The sequence below is a fragment of the Centropristis striata genome, chromosome 24 (genome assembly GCF_030273125.1).
Source record: "Centropristis striata isolate RG_2023a ecotype Rhode Island chromosome 24, C.striata_1.0, whole genome shotgun sequence".
Lineage (NCBI taxonomy): Eukaryota > Metazoa > Chordata > Actinopteri > Perciformes > Serranidae > Centropristis > Centropristis striata.
In genome coordinates, this window is record NC_081540.1 from 708076 (window position 1) to 722938 (window position 14863).

The 14863-nt window shown below is 33.4% G+C and overlaps 1 protein-coding gene across 2 annotated transcripts in view; it reads left to right on the forward strand.

Annotated features, from left to right (window-relative positions):
- The first annotated feature begins 6908 nt into the window (after positions 1-6908).
- Positions 6909-14863, forward strand: part of abcb11b (ATP-binding cassette, sub-family B (MDR/TAP), member 11b) — a 42073-nt gene continuing 34118 nt past the window's right edge. For both annotated transcript variants that reach the window (XM_059327920.1, XM_059327921.1), the window contains exons 1-10: positions 6909-7040; positions 8201-8289; positions 8411-8429; positions 10915-10941; positions 11019-11070; positions 11783-12054; positions 12620-12707; positions 12803-12936; positions 13010-13181; positions 13864-13988. In XM_059327920.1, coding sequence (XP_059183903.1) covers positions 8211-8289; positions 8411-8429; positions 10915-10941; positions 11019-11070; positions 11783-12054; positions 12620-12707; positions 12803-12936; positions 13010-13181; positions 13864-13988 — 968 coding nt within the window. In that variant the 5' untranslated portion in view covers positions 6909-7040; positions 8201-8210. The remainder of the gene's footprint in view (positions 7041-8200; positions 8290-8410; positions 8430-10914; positions 10942-11018; positions 11071-11782; positions 12055-12619; positions 12708-12802; positions 12937-13009; positions 13182-13863; positions 13989-14863) is intronic.

Consider the following 14863-nt stretch of genomic DNA (forward strand, 5'->3'; position numbering starts at 1 on the left):
TCTAGCAAAAAAAGACACAAAATTACAAAAAACAGATGTAAAAGACACAAAATAACCAAAATAAGACGTAAAAAGATACATAATTACCATAAAAGATGGAAAAAGACACAAAATGACCAAGAAAATAGTAAAAAAAAAAAAAACCCAACACAAAATAAAAAAGACACAAATTGACCAAGAAAATACACAATTGTTTAAATAAAAACAACACAAAATAACCAAAAAAGACACAAAATTACCAAAAAAGACACCAAATGAACAAAAACAGATGTAAAGAGATACAAAATAACCAAAGAAAGACGTAAAAAGATACATAATTACCATAAAAGATGGAAAAAGACACAAAATGACCAAGAAAATAGTTTTTTAAAAAAAAACCCTACACAAAATAAAAAAGACACAAATTGCCCAAAAAAATACACAATTTTTGAAATAAAAACACAAAATAACCAAAAAAGACACAAAATTACCAAAAAAGACACAAAATTACCAAAAAAAGACACAGAATGAAAAAACAAACAAGAAAACGACCATAAAAATAAATTTCTCTCACAGAAGAGACGTGTCTACAAACAAAAGATATATGATAATAATTATATTACTAATTTATTACAGATATAAACCGATTCAGCCAATGAAAAAAACAGACAGTAGAAAGACAGTAGATGGTAAAATATTATATATATATATATATGGTCATTTTGTGTCTTTTTTTTGATAATTTTGTGTCTTTTTCTTGGTCATTCTGTGTCCTTTTTGGTGATTTTGTGTCTTTTTTTGGTGATTGTCTTTTTCTTGGTAATTTTGTGTCTTTTTTTATTATTTTGTATCTTTTTTGGTCATTTTGTGTCTTTTTTTGTTATTTTGTATCTTTTTGGTCATTTTGTGTCTGTTTTTGTTAATTTTGTGCCATTTTTTGATAATTTTGTGTCTTTTTCTTGGTCATTTTGTGCCATTTTTTGGTCATTTTGTGTCTTTTTCTTGTTAACTTTGTGCCATTTTTTGGTCATTTTGTGTCTTTTTCTTGGTCATTTTGTGTCTTTTTTTTGTTATTTTGTATCTTTTTTGGTCATTTTGTGTCTTTTTTTGGTCATTTTGTGTCTTTTTCTTGTTAACTTTGTGCCATTTTTTGGTCATTTTGTGTCTTTTTCTTGGTCATTTTGTGTCTTTTTTTGTTATTTTGTATCTTTTTTGGTCATTTTGTGTCTGTTTTTGTTAATTTTGTGCATTTTTTGATAATTTTGTGTCTTTTTCTTGGTCATTTTGTGCCATTTTTTGGTCATTTTGTGTCTTTTTTTGGTCATTTTGTGTCTTTTTCTTGTTAACTTTGTGCCATTTTTTGGTCATTTTGTGTCTTTTTTTTGGTCATTTTGTCTTTCTTGGTTGTGCTGTTTAACAACCCGACTTCCAAGAAAAGTTGGACGCTCTGTAATAGAAACAGAATGATTTACAAATAATGTGACCTACATTCAGTTTAACACAGAACCAAGACCAGAGATCTGCTCCTCAAACTTCTATAAACATAAACACTCATTCAGAGTTTGATGCTTTCTATATTTATGCATATTATAATTTCTGCAGGTTTAAAAAGCTGCTCTAAGAGTCAAAGTGTTGTGAAATCTTCAGCGTAGTTTTAGACACACGTGAGATCTGATTATTGATGTTTCTGCAGCTCGACCTGCAGGTTGTTCACCTCCTGCTGAAACATTTCTACCTGGAATGCAACAACTACAGAGAAACACACATTATTTTCACACTGATAAAACATAAATCTAATATTAAAACGTTTTCTGATGAGGTAAAATGTTTCTGAACATTTTAAGTAAGAAAACAAACAAACACAACAGACAGATATTTCAGATTTTATTCATTTGCTAATGAGGCTCATCAATTAAGCATGAAAATATAATTATTTTAATTTATAGTGTCTTTTCTTGGTCATTTTGAGTTGTTGTTTAAAATAACCAATAAAAAGGACACAACATGTCCAAGAAAAAGACACAAAATGACCAAAAAATGGCACAAAATGATCAGAAAAAAGACACAAAATGACCAGAAAAAGACACAAAATGACCAAGAAAAAGACACAAAATGACCAAAAAATGGCACAAAATGACCAAAAAAGACAAAATGACCAAGAAAGACACAAAATTATCAAAAAATGGCACAAAATAACAAAAAAAGACACAAAATGACCAAGAAAAAGACACAAAATGACCAAAAAATGGCACAAAATAACAAAAAAAGACACAAAATAACCAAGAAAAAGACACAAAATGACCAAAAAATTGCACAAAATGACCAAAAAGGACAAAATGACCAAGAAAGACACAAAATTATCAAAAAATGGCACAAAATAACCCAGAAAAAAGACACAAAATGACCAAAAAAGATACAAAATAACAAAAAAAGACACAAAACGACCAAGAAAAAGACACAAAATCACGAAAAAAGAGACTCAAAACAACCAAAAAAATAAAATAAAAAATACAGCATAAAGCACAAGAAGAAGGAAAATCATCTCCATAAATAAGAAAGACTGACTCTTCTTTTTGCAAAAAGAGTAAAAGGTGTAGCAGCAGAACTTCTGAGTATTAATGGAACTTTTATTAATGTCCTGAATCACTTTTATCTGCTCATTAAAGAAATTAACTCAAAGATTTGCTCATAAAAAGAAACTAGTGAAAAAAGAAACAGATTTTTAGTTGACAAAAATACCGTTTGCAGGTCTTAGTCTATTTTGTGAAGCACGTAAATACATATTTATCTTATTATAGAGTAAAATACTTAGTGAGCCCCACTTAAACACATATAATATATAATATAAGAGAATATGAATAAAAAGCATTAAATAACTGGGTAAAATCATACAACAGCATTAAACTAAATGACTAAGAAATAGTAAAAATAAATAAGTCTTTAGTCAGGATTTAAATGCATCATTAGTGTTAAAGTGTTTTAAAGTTTAAAATGATCTGAAGCACCTTTGATCTGATCTATAAAGTCAAACAGTCTCTTCAACATGCTGCTGCTGCTGTTTCAGCTGCTGCAGGAAACTAAATTCATCTGTTGGTAAAGTGAGATAAGAGAGAGATGTTTGACAGCTTTGATGGATCTTTGTGTCCACACCAAGATTAGAACCATCACAACGTTCTCTTTATTCTAAGTTAAAAGAGAAAAGATTAGAACCAATACATCAGAACACTCACTTTATTCTAAGTTCAAGAGAAAATTACCAACAAATCACCAGAAAAACTGACTGAATCTGAAACTTTATAGTTAAAGGAGAAACACAAAAAGACTCTACGTTGGGGCATAAATAGTAATAGTAATAATAGTAATAGTTATAGTAATAATAATAGTAATAATAATAATAGTAATAGTAGGGCTGGACGATATGGACCAAAACTCATATCCTGATATTTTTAGGCCGAATGGTGATATACGATATAAAATCATGGAAAAAATGGTTTCTTGTTCATTTTATTATATATTTATATAATAATAACAATAACAACAAAAATATCTGATAAGAGTTTAATTTAAGAGCTGATATCTAGACATTTAATATGGTTTTATTCATAATAACCAAAACATTATCAATTGTGTCTTTTTTGGCCATTTTACGCCTTTTTTTGATCAATTTGTGTCTTTTGGGTCAATTTGTGTCTTTTTTTGGTCAATTTGTGTCTTTTTTGTGTCTTTTTTTCTATCACTTTACGTCTTTTTTGGGCATTTTACGTCTCTTTTTTGGTCATTTTACATCTTTTGGGTCAATTTGTGTCTTTTCTGTCATCTTACGTCTTTTTTTGGCCATTTTGTGTCTGTTTGTGGTCAATTTGTGTCGGTTTTTTTCATTTTGTGGCCAATTTGTGTCTTTTTGGGTCAATTTTGCATCTTTTTGGTTGAATTTCAATGGTTGAATGGTGATATATACGATTTATATTTGGTATTTTAATCAAAACGTGCAAAGTGTTTAGTTTTAACTCAACGCCACTAGAAATCATCATCAACCTGTTTTATTCAAAGACAAAAAAGAAAGATGGAAAGATCCAAAACAAACATTTTTGTGTAAATGTGACTATATTTAGTAGATTTCTCCTGCACAGTATTCTGTGTTCTACCACCCAGCCCTATTTTATAGTTAAAGGAGCACAAACAGACATAAATATCCTTATCATGTTTGTTTCTGGAGCTTGTAAAGCAATAAAAGCTCTGTTTGTAATCCCAGCTGGAAGTGAATGTATTAAGTCTGTGTTATTAGCTCTTTTTTGTGGGCTTTTTGTGTCTTTTTTTGGTCAAAGTTGCGTCTTTTTGGTCAATTTCTGTCTTTTTTGTCATTTTGTGTATTTTTTTGGCCATTTTACACCTTTTTGGGGTGATTTTGTGTCTTTTTTTGGTCAAAATTGCGTATTTTTTATCATCTTACGTCTTTTGTTGGTCAATTTGTGTCTTTTTTTGGTCATTTCACGTCTTTTTTTTGGTCAATTTGTATCTTTTTGTGGTCAATTTGTGTCCTTTTTGGTCAATTTGTGTCTTTTTGTTGCCAATTTGTGTCTTTTGTTGGTCAATTTGTATCTTTTTGTGGTCTATTTGTGTCGTTTTTGTGTAAATCTGACTATATTTAGTAGATTTCTCCTGCACAGTATTCTGTGTTCTACCACCCAGCCCTATTTTACAGTTAAAGGAGCACAAACAGACATAAATATCCTTATCATGTTTGTTTCTGGAGCTTGTAAAGCAATAAAAACTCTGTTTGTAATCCCAGCTGGAAGTGAATGTATTAAGTGTGTGTTATTAGCCGTCAGAGCTTGTTTCTGTGCGTTTCTAATCCCTCCATGAAGTCTTGGAGACATTATTTGCCCGGTCCAAACACTCTGCAGCCCAGAAACAGTCTGACTTTATTAGTTTTATCTGGCCGACTGACAGTAATAATCCTCTAACTACAGCATCAAATAAACAAACAACTGGACGTTCCCGTCTCAGGCCCTCCGCCTGGTTTCTCCTCCTGCAGCTGCACATTAGCATAAGACTCAGAGAGGAATTCCTCTATGAAGCCTGAGGGGAATTACAGGAATAACAACACAGGAGATTGTGACCAGCGAGGCAAATTCAGCCCTCAGAAACATTTTGCATGCAGAAAATGTTTCTGAGGGCTGAATTTGCCTCGCACAAAAAGCCCACAAAAAAGGGCGAAAAAAATGACGCAAATTGACCAAAAAAAGACACAAAATTACCAAAAAAGACACAATTGATAATGATTTTGGTTATTATGAATAAAACCATGTTAAATGTCTAGATATCAGCTCTTAAATTAAACTATTATCAGATATTTTGTTGTTATCATTATATCCGTCCAAACAAATTAACCTTTAGTTGTACCAGACATTAAAATGAACAAGAAACTAAAGAAAACAAGCTGGTTTAATCATTTTTTCCATGATTGTATATCGTATATCACCATTCGGCCTAAAAATATCAGGATATGAGACCAAAACAGACACAAAATGACCACAAAATGGAAAAAAATGACACAAATTGGCCACAAAAAGACACAAAATGGCCAAAAAAAGACACAAATTGACAACAAAAAGACACAAATTGACCACAAAAAGACACAAATTGACCGTAAAAGATGCAAAATGACCGAAATAGACACATATTGACCAAAACAGACACAAAATGACCACAAAATGGAAAAAAATGACACAAATTGACCACAAAAAGACACAAATTGACCAAAAAAAAGACGTAAAATGACCAAAAAAATATCTTCAAAACCAGCAGAATCCATTCACAAAAACAGAGAAAGAGAAATCTGTCAGATTTATTGTTGGATTTATTCTGAGACTTTTGGTCATTTTGTGTCTTTTTATGTTCAAATTTGTGTCTTTTGTGGACAATTTGTGTCTTTTTTGTTCATTTTGTGTCTTTTTAAAAAAATCATTTTACATCTTTTGGGTCAATTTGTGTCTTTTTTTAAATCATTTTATGTCTTTTTTGGTCATTTTACATCTTTTTTTAGTCAATTTGTGTCTCTTTTGTTCATTTTGTGTCTTTTTTGTCATTTTGTGTCTTTTTCGGTGAATTAGTGTCTTTTTTTAAATCATTTTATGTCTTTTTTGGTCATTTTGTATATTTTTTGGTCGTATTATGTTTCATGCAATGTTCAGATTTATGTCCTGCAAAATAGTGTTCTTGTCTTGTCTTAATGTAAATAACAAACTGTGGAAGTTTCATGGTGAAATCTATAAATTGCACAGTAATAAATCATATTTCCGTCACATCTTTGATCTCCTCTTTGTCTCTATTGTTACATAATCTGATTAAAGCATCTCCTGGTCACCTCCAGCCTGAGAGGATGAAGAATTTGTGGGATTTTTTTGTCCCCTTTACGTCTTTTTTTGGTCGATTTGTGTCTTTTTTGACATTTTACATATTTATTTGGTCAATTTGTGTCTTTTTTTTGGGTCAATTTGCCTTTTTTTTGTCATTTTGTGTCTTTTTTTGTTCATTTTGTGTCCTTTATGGTCTTTTTTATGTCTATTTTTGTCATTTTGTGAGGTTTTTCTCTCGCAATCAGTCAGTTTTTTCCAGCAAATTTGTGAGTTTTTTCTGGTAAATTTGTGTTGCAGTGTAATAAATCATATTTCCGTCACTTCTCTTTGTCTCTATTGTTAGATAATGTGATTAAATCATCTCCTGGTCGCCTCCAGCCTGAGAGGATGAAGAAAGATGAAGAAAGAGGTAGAATATTGACCTGCTGGCGGGTTCACTCACCTTTTTAACATTCATGAACGTCCGGAGGGACGATTACCTTCAGAGAGAAAACAACCAGCGTGACCCTGAGCTCTCTTTAAAAAGACTTTCTGATTCTGGGCCAAACCAAACAGTCTGACTGACGAGCTGCCGGACACTAAACACCTCAAACATCTGTTGGAGGACTTCATCTAGGAGGCTTTCTGCTGCTCCTTTTATTATTAGAACTAATGCATCAAGGACAGAACAAACAAGGCTTCTGTTGAGAAAGAAACGTGTTGGTATGTCTCCGTTCTTTTCTGATAAAAACTTCATGTTTGTTGAGTGGTTGCAGCACAAACTGCAGCAGGTTTAAAGAGTCTGGCCTCTAAAATACCAGATTCATTCGCTCCTCATGCACCATGCAGCTGCACTTTCTCTGCATTCAATTTTAGCAATTTAAATATTTTTTTGTATCAAATTTGTGAGTTTTTTTTCTCGCAACTTGTCAGTTTTTTCCAGCAAATTTGTAAGTTTTTCCCGGTAAATTTGTGTGTTTTTTTTCTCACATTTTGTGAGTTTTTCTAGTCAATGTGTGAGTTTTTTTCTGGTAAATTTGTGAGTTTGTTCTCCCCAAATTGTGTGTGTGTGTGTGTGTGCGTGCGTTAGTTGTTTCTTGCAAGTTTTTTTTTGTTTTTTTGTCCCAATTTGCGAGTTTTTTCTGGTAAATTTGTGTGTTTTTTTCTCACATGCTCATTTTATATCTATTTTTGGACAATTTGTGTCCTTTTTGGTCAATTTTTGTCCTTTTTTGTGAATTTTTATGTCTATTTTTTTGTCAATTTGCCTTTTTTTTGTCATTTTGTGTCTTTTTTGGTCATATTATATCTATTTTTGGTCAATTTGTGTCTTTTTTGGTCATTTTGTGTCCTTTAGGGTCTTTTTACGTCTATTTTTGTCATTTTGTGAGTTTTTTTCTGGTAAATTTGTGAGTTTGTTTTCCCAAAATTGTGTGTGTGTGTGTGTGGTGGGGGGGGGGATGTTTGTTCTGCTAAATTTGTAGCTTCTTTGTGGTAAATTCGTTAGTTTTTTCTTGCAAGTTTTTTTTAGTTTTTTTGTCGCAATTTTTTTTTTTTCTGATAAATTTCTACGTTTTTTCTGGTAAATTTGTGAGGTTTTTTTCTTGCAAATTTGTCTTTTTCTCTCGCAATTTGTGAGGTTTTTTTTCTGGTAAATTTGTGAGTTTGTTCTTCCAAAATTGTGGGGGGTTTTGTGCAAATTTTTGAGGGTTTTTTTGCCGCAAATTGTGAGTTGGGTAAATTCGTGAGTTTGCTGTCCCAAAATTGTGTGGGTGCAAATTTGTGAGCTTTTTTTTCGCAATTTGTGAGTTTTTTTGAGGTAAATTTGTTGTGTGTTTTAGTTGTTAAAGCAAATATTCTTCTTTATTTTGTGCTTTTTGTAGACCCGTCAACATGCCGAGTGGATCAGTGAGACTGCAGAGCATCAAGAAACTGGGACAAGAAAATCACAGCTACGAGTTCTCAGACGAAGGTAAAAACAGAAACAGAGATTTATTATCTTATCTGAATAAAAGATAAAGGTTAAAATAAGACTTACGGCTGCAGACGTAAAGTGTAAAAACGTTAAAAGCCTGTTTTATTTTTTCTTACAGAAGCAGCCGGATCCAATGCGTAAGTACTTTTTTAAATGTTGCTATTTTTGCAGGTTTTTTGGGATAAAAGTCGACTGTTTTATATTATATAGTTTCATTTGCTCCTGATAAATGAGGCTGCAGCTGCACTTTCTGTGCAATTTAAATAACGTTTTGTTGTTCAGCAGGACAAAAAGCTTTGAAGAGCACAAAACGCTGAAAACGTGCTCCGAAATTTGATATTGAGCAACTTTAAAGACAGTTTTTTCTGGTAAATTTGTAATTTTTTCCTCACAAATTTTTGAGTTTTTTTTTGTCGCAATTTGTCAGTTTTTCTAGCAAATTTGTGATTTTTTTCTAGTAAATTTGTCTAAAACTCTGCCGTGTTTCGTCTCATCACCCCTCAGGAAAAAAACAGCCAACTTTAAGTTTTAAACATTCTGTTTCTCACCTGGTTCTTCCTCTCTCCCTCTTCATCCTCCTCTCTCCCTCTTTGCACTGAAATCACAGAAAACAAGCAGAATTTAAGAACGAATAGTCATCTGTTTTTGGTCAATTTGTGTCTTTTTTTGGTCGATTTGTCTTTTTTGTTAATTTGTATGTCTATTTTTTGTCAATTTGTGTCTTTTTTGGTCATTTTACATATTTTTTTGGTCAATTTGTGTCTTTTTTGGTCTTTTTACATCTTTTTGTGATCAATTTGTGTCTTTTTTTTTGGTCAATTTGCGTCTTTTTTTGGTCATTTTGTGTCTTTTTTTGGTCATTTTTTGGTCAATTTGCGTCTTTTTTTGATCATTTTGTGTCTTTTTTGGTCATATTATATCTATTTTTGGTCAATTTGCGTCTTTTTTGGTCAATTTGTGTCCTTTTTGGTCAATTTGTGTCCTTTATGGTCTTTTTTTACATCTATTTTTGTCCTTTTGTGTCTTCTTGTTGGTCAATTTGTCTTTTTTGGTCTTTTTATGTCTTTTTTGGTCATACAGTAGCCACAAAGAATGCAGGTTTAAGACTCGTCTGCATCACAAACTGTAGAGAGAAATAACAGAGACAAACCAGTAAAACAGTTTTTTTCTATAAAATAGCGAACATTTTGAACAAACAGTACCTATAAACCTGCAACAATCTCAAAATACTTTGAATTCATTTTCTTTTAAATACAATTTGAATGTTTGTTGCATATTTAGTGTTTTACTTGCTTGTGTTTTTCTTCATTATAATTCATTTTGCTTGCTTTTATAGTTTTTTTATCATTTGTTTCTGGTCCTTTAAAGCGCTCTACCTTTCCTTTGGATTGGAGAATATAAATATAAATAGAGTGGCTTTCCATTCACAGGAACAGAGGGAGATTATTAGAAGAGATTATCTGCGTAGAGGTCAATGACCAGCAGGACTCTCTGTGTGTGTGTCTGTGTGTGTGTGTGTGTGTGTGTTTACATTCTCCTGTTGAGTCTCACGTGAGACCAAAGAGACATTTCTAGGTAATAGGTAAAACTTCAAAATAAGAGCACAGAACACAGTGTGAAGTAATGCAATCGTGAAGATTTATTGCACAATTTAATGCAACTAACAGCAATTTTGATCATTGATTAATCAGGCGATTATTGTTTCCATTAATGAGGTTTCCAGATTGTTTTTACCTCATTTATATGTGTTGCTTTTCAGCAAAGGTTAAAACCACCTCGACCAAGTCTAACATGATTTTACTGAAGTTTTTGAAGAGATTTTTTTTTAATTTTGCAGTGTGCATTCAGCATTTCAATGCATTTTTAATGCAATCTTTTGTGTTTAATGTTTTTTTTGTGTGTTTGTGTTTTTTTGTATTTTTTTGTGTTTTTTGTAATTTTCTTTTTTTTTTTTGCATTTTTTTTTTCTGTCTTTTGCATTTTTTGTGCGTTTTTGTGTTTTTATGTGTGTTTTTTTGTGTAATTTTTTGTGGGTTTTTTATGTGGGTTTTTTTATTTTATTTTTTGTGTGTTTTTATGTGTTTTTTGTAATTTTATTGTTTTTTTAATGTTTTTTTTTGTAATTCTATTGTGTTTTTTTTATGTTTTTTTGTGTGTTTTTTTGTACTTTTTTTGTGTGTTTCTGTGTTCAAAATGTTGATCCAGTAAGTCAAAATAAATAAACAAGAGGTTTTTTTTTTTCAGTCATTGGATTATTATTATTGATGCATTTATGAAAGAAGCATTTTACTGTTATGCGTCGTGTTTTTTATGATAAATCTCCACCTGAAGAGTAAAGCTGTCAGATAAATGCAGTGGAGTAGAAGTATAAAGTTACATAAAATGGAAATACTCAAGTAAAGTAAATCAAAATTGTACTTTAGTACAGAACTTGAGTAGATGTATTTAGTTACATTCCACCTCTGGTTATTAAACGTCTCTTTTTAACCCTTTTATGTCTCTTTGTAGCTGTTTTGTGCCCCTTTGTAGTCTCAAGTAGAAGTTTAAAGTACCTCAAAATTGTACTTAAAAGCTTGAGTAAATGTACTTATTTCCACTAATGTTGTGTGTTTTTTCATGCAGGACCACAACAACTAACAAGGATGACAAGTGAGTAAATGATAATAGAGATCCTGTATATTTTGCACGTCTTGTATAAAAACTGACTGATGTTTTATTCCAAACAGGAATAAAGGAGATAAAGAGCAGCCGGCCATCAGAGTCGGCTTCTTCCAGCTGGTAAAAACTTTCTTTATGTGGTTTCTTTCCTCCATATGAGCTGCAAACTGGTCAATTTGTGTCTTTTTGTGGTCAATTTGTTTAGTTTTTTGGTCTTTTTACGTCTATTTTTGTCTTTTTGTGGTTAATTTGTGTCTTTTTTGGTCATTTTACATCTATTTTTGGTCAATTTGTGCCTTTTTTGGTCTTTTTACGTCTATTTCTGTCTTTTTGTGGTCAATTTGTGTAACATGCAACAATGCATGCAATTTAAATATTTTTTCGTATCAAATTTGTCCGTTTTTTTGTCGCAATTTTTCAGGTTTTTCCAGTAAATTTGTGAGTTTTTTTGTTGCAATTTGTGAGTTTTTTTGTTGCAATTTGTGAGTTTTTTTCTGGTAAATTTGTGAGTTTGTTTTCCCATAGTTGTGTGGGCGGGGGTGCAAATTAGTGATTTTTTTCCTCACAATTTGTGAGTTTTTTCGGTGATACAAATGCATGCAATTTAAATATTTTTGTATCAAATTTGTGAGTTTTTTTTCTCGCAATTTGTCAGTTTTTTCCAGTAAATTTGTGAGTTTTTTTGTTTTTTTCTCGCAATTTGTCAGTTTTTTTCTGGGAAATTCTTAAGTTTTACTGTTAAATTTGTGAGTTTGTTGTGTGGTTTAGTTGTTAAACCAACTCTTCCTCCCTATGAGCCGTGTGGACACTAACTGGAGTGTTTCTGGTCCAGTTCCGGTTCGCCTCCTGCAGCGAGGTGCTGATGATGGCGGTGGGCAGCGTCTGTGCGGTTCTCCACGGCTCGGCTCAGCCTCTGATGCTGCTGGTGTTCGGGCTGCTCACCGACACCTTCATCGAGTACGACATCGAGCTCAACGAGCTGAGCGACGACAGGAAGGAGTGCTTCAACAACACCATCCAGTGGAAGAGGAACTACAGCGACTACGACTTCTCCACCAACCAGACCTGGGAGATGCTGGTCCCGCTCAGGAACAGGACCTGTGGGTGAGGAGAACATCTAGAACATCTAATGTAGTAGAAGATGTGACAGAAAGAGGAGAATCTACAGGTTTAACTACAGATATCAGCAGGAAACTTACAGTTTGTTATCCACTTTAACCTTCTGGAGGCTGCAACAGAACCAAAGCTTCATCACATCCAGACTAGAAAACAAAGCAGACCAAAACAGACACAAAAAGACACAAAGTGACTTAAAAAAAGACACAAAATGACCAAAAAAAGACACAAAAAGGAACAAAATGACTTAAAAAAAGACAAAATGACCAAAAAAGACACAAAAAGACACAAAATGACTTAGAAAAAGACACAAAATGACCAAAAAAGACACAAAAAGGAACAAAATGACTTAAAAAAAAGACACAAAATTACCAAAAAAGACACAAAAAGGCACAAAATGACTTAAAAAAAGACACAAAATGACTTAAAAAAAGACACAAAATGACCAAAAAAGACACAAAAAGGCAAGTGCATGAAAATAAAAACATGTTTTGCATGTTTTTGTGTCTTTGTGTTGCTCATTTGTGATTAATAAACTGTATTTGTCTTTCAGAATTCTGGACATTGAATATGAAATGACCTTGTTTGCTCTATATTACGTTGGAATTGCATTAGCCGTCTTCTTGCTGGGATACTTTCAGGTAGGACTTAACATGTTATTTATACATGCAAACACTTTCACTGGATCAGATCTTCTGCAGATCAGAGTCTAACTGGTGTGTTTTCCCGCGGTCAGATCTCTCTGTGGGTGACGTCAGCGGCGCGTCAGATCCAGCTGATCCGGCGGATGTACTTTGGTAAAGTGATGCGGATGGAGATCGGCTGGTTCGACTGCACCTCCGTCGGAGAACTCAACACTCGCATGTCAGAGTGAGTGGGACAACGATCAGCATGTTTGGAGTTTTGGCGTGCATGTTTTACAGTGTCTGTGTTTGTATTACAGCGACATCAACAAGATCAACGACGCCATCGCGGACCAGGTGGCCATCTTCCTGCAGCGCTTCACCACCTTCGTGTGCGGTTTCTGCATCGGCTTCGTCAAAGGATGGAAGCTCACCCTCGTCATCGTCGCTGCCAGTCCTCTGATCGGGATCGGAGCCGGACTCATGGCTCTGGTGAGACTTACATTCACATTTAGTCATTCAGCAGACGCTTCTATCCAAAGCCACTTACAGAAAAAGGGGAACAATGAGGTTCCTGCTGCCTCAAAAAGGCCAATTCCATCGTGAAAGACTCATCACACCTCGGTCACAAACTGAACTGCTGCCATCAGGCAGGAGATCCAGATCCATAAAAACCAGGACAAACAGACTAAAAAACACTTTCTACCCACCAGCCATTATCTCACTGAACGGTATTACCAAAGCATAGCTTTTATGTTTTATATGTTATGAATGTTTGGGTGGGATATGTGTGGGCTGTGAGGTATTTATGCACTTTTTTATGTCCATAGTGACTTTTTACTCATTTATTGCTACTTTTGCACCGAACAAGGAATGCACTTAATTTCGTTGTACCTGTTACAATGAAAAATAGATATTATTATTATTGGGCACCCCCAATAATAACATGGAGTCAGTTTGATGTTGATGTCATGGTGTATTGTAGGTTTAGCAGGGAGGAGCAGCAGTTTAGTTCAGTTGACTTCTCTTAACTTCTGCTGACTTGATTGAACTCGTTAAGACTTTTCTTCTCTTGTAAACTTGATCTGACAACTTGACTCCTCTTGACTTGAATCCTCTGGACTAAAACTGACTTCTAGTCTCCATTAACCATGCTCCACTGTGTCTCCTCCAGTTTGTGTCTAAGCTAACGGGCTTGGAGCTGCAGGCGTACGCTAAAGCTGGAGCTGTAGCAGACGAGGTGCTCTCCTCCATCAGGACCGTCGCTGCTTTCGGTGGAGAGAGGAAAGAAGTCCAGAGGTACAAACATCAAGACCTCCTTTAACACATTCAGGACTGAAACGGCTGGAAAAACTGCCTGTAAAACCTTTAAAATCAGCCCCTAAAACCAAGTTTCTCTGTAAATCCAACAGAAGTGTCAACTCTTCTACTAAATAATAGATTTTTCAGCCTCTGTAGCAGATAGAAATGAAATTCATAAAGTATCTGAGAGCTTATAGCTGTTATATCTGAGCTCCCTCCGCTATAGTCGTCTTCACCATGATTTATAAGTTCTGGAAAAGCCCCATGATGCATTGCCACACTCCCACATATATTCTCATTTTGTGTCTTTTTTTGTCATTTTGTGTCCTTTTTTGTTCATTTTGTGTCTTTTTTTGTCATTTTGTGTCCTTTTTTGTTCATTTTGTGTCTTTTTTTGTCATTTAGTGTCTTTTTTTTTTAAATCATTTTGTGTCTTTTTTGTCATTTTGTGTCTTTTTTTGTAATATTTCGAGAAAAAAGTTGCAAATTTACTAGATTAAAGTGGCAAATCTACAAGAAAAAAAGTTGCAAATTTACTAGATTAAAGCGGCAAATCAGTGCGAAAAAAGTCGCAGATTTATAAGAAAAAAGTGGGAAAAAGCAACTTTTTTCTCACAGATTCACACCTTTAAATCTCATAAATCTGCACATTTTTTTCTTGTAGATTTGCCACTTTAATCTTGTAAACTTTTTTCTGAAAATATGACCCCCCTCCCCCTGGATGTATGTTTTTTTTTTACACATTCTGGCTGTATGTAATATCCTCCAATATTCTCTAGGGTAGAAATTTGGAATTTGCAAGTATTTCAATGAGTCCTATTAAGGGTTAATAAATGTGTAAATCTCCATATATCTATCTCTTGAGCTGAGCT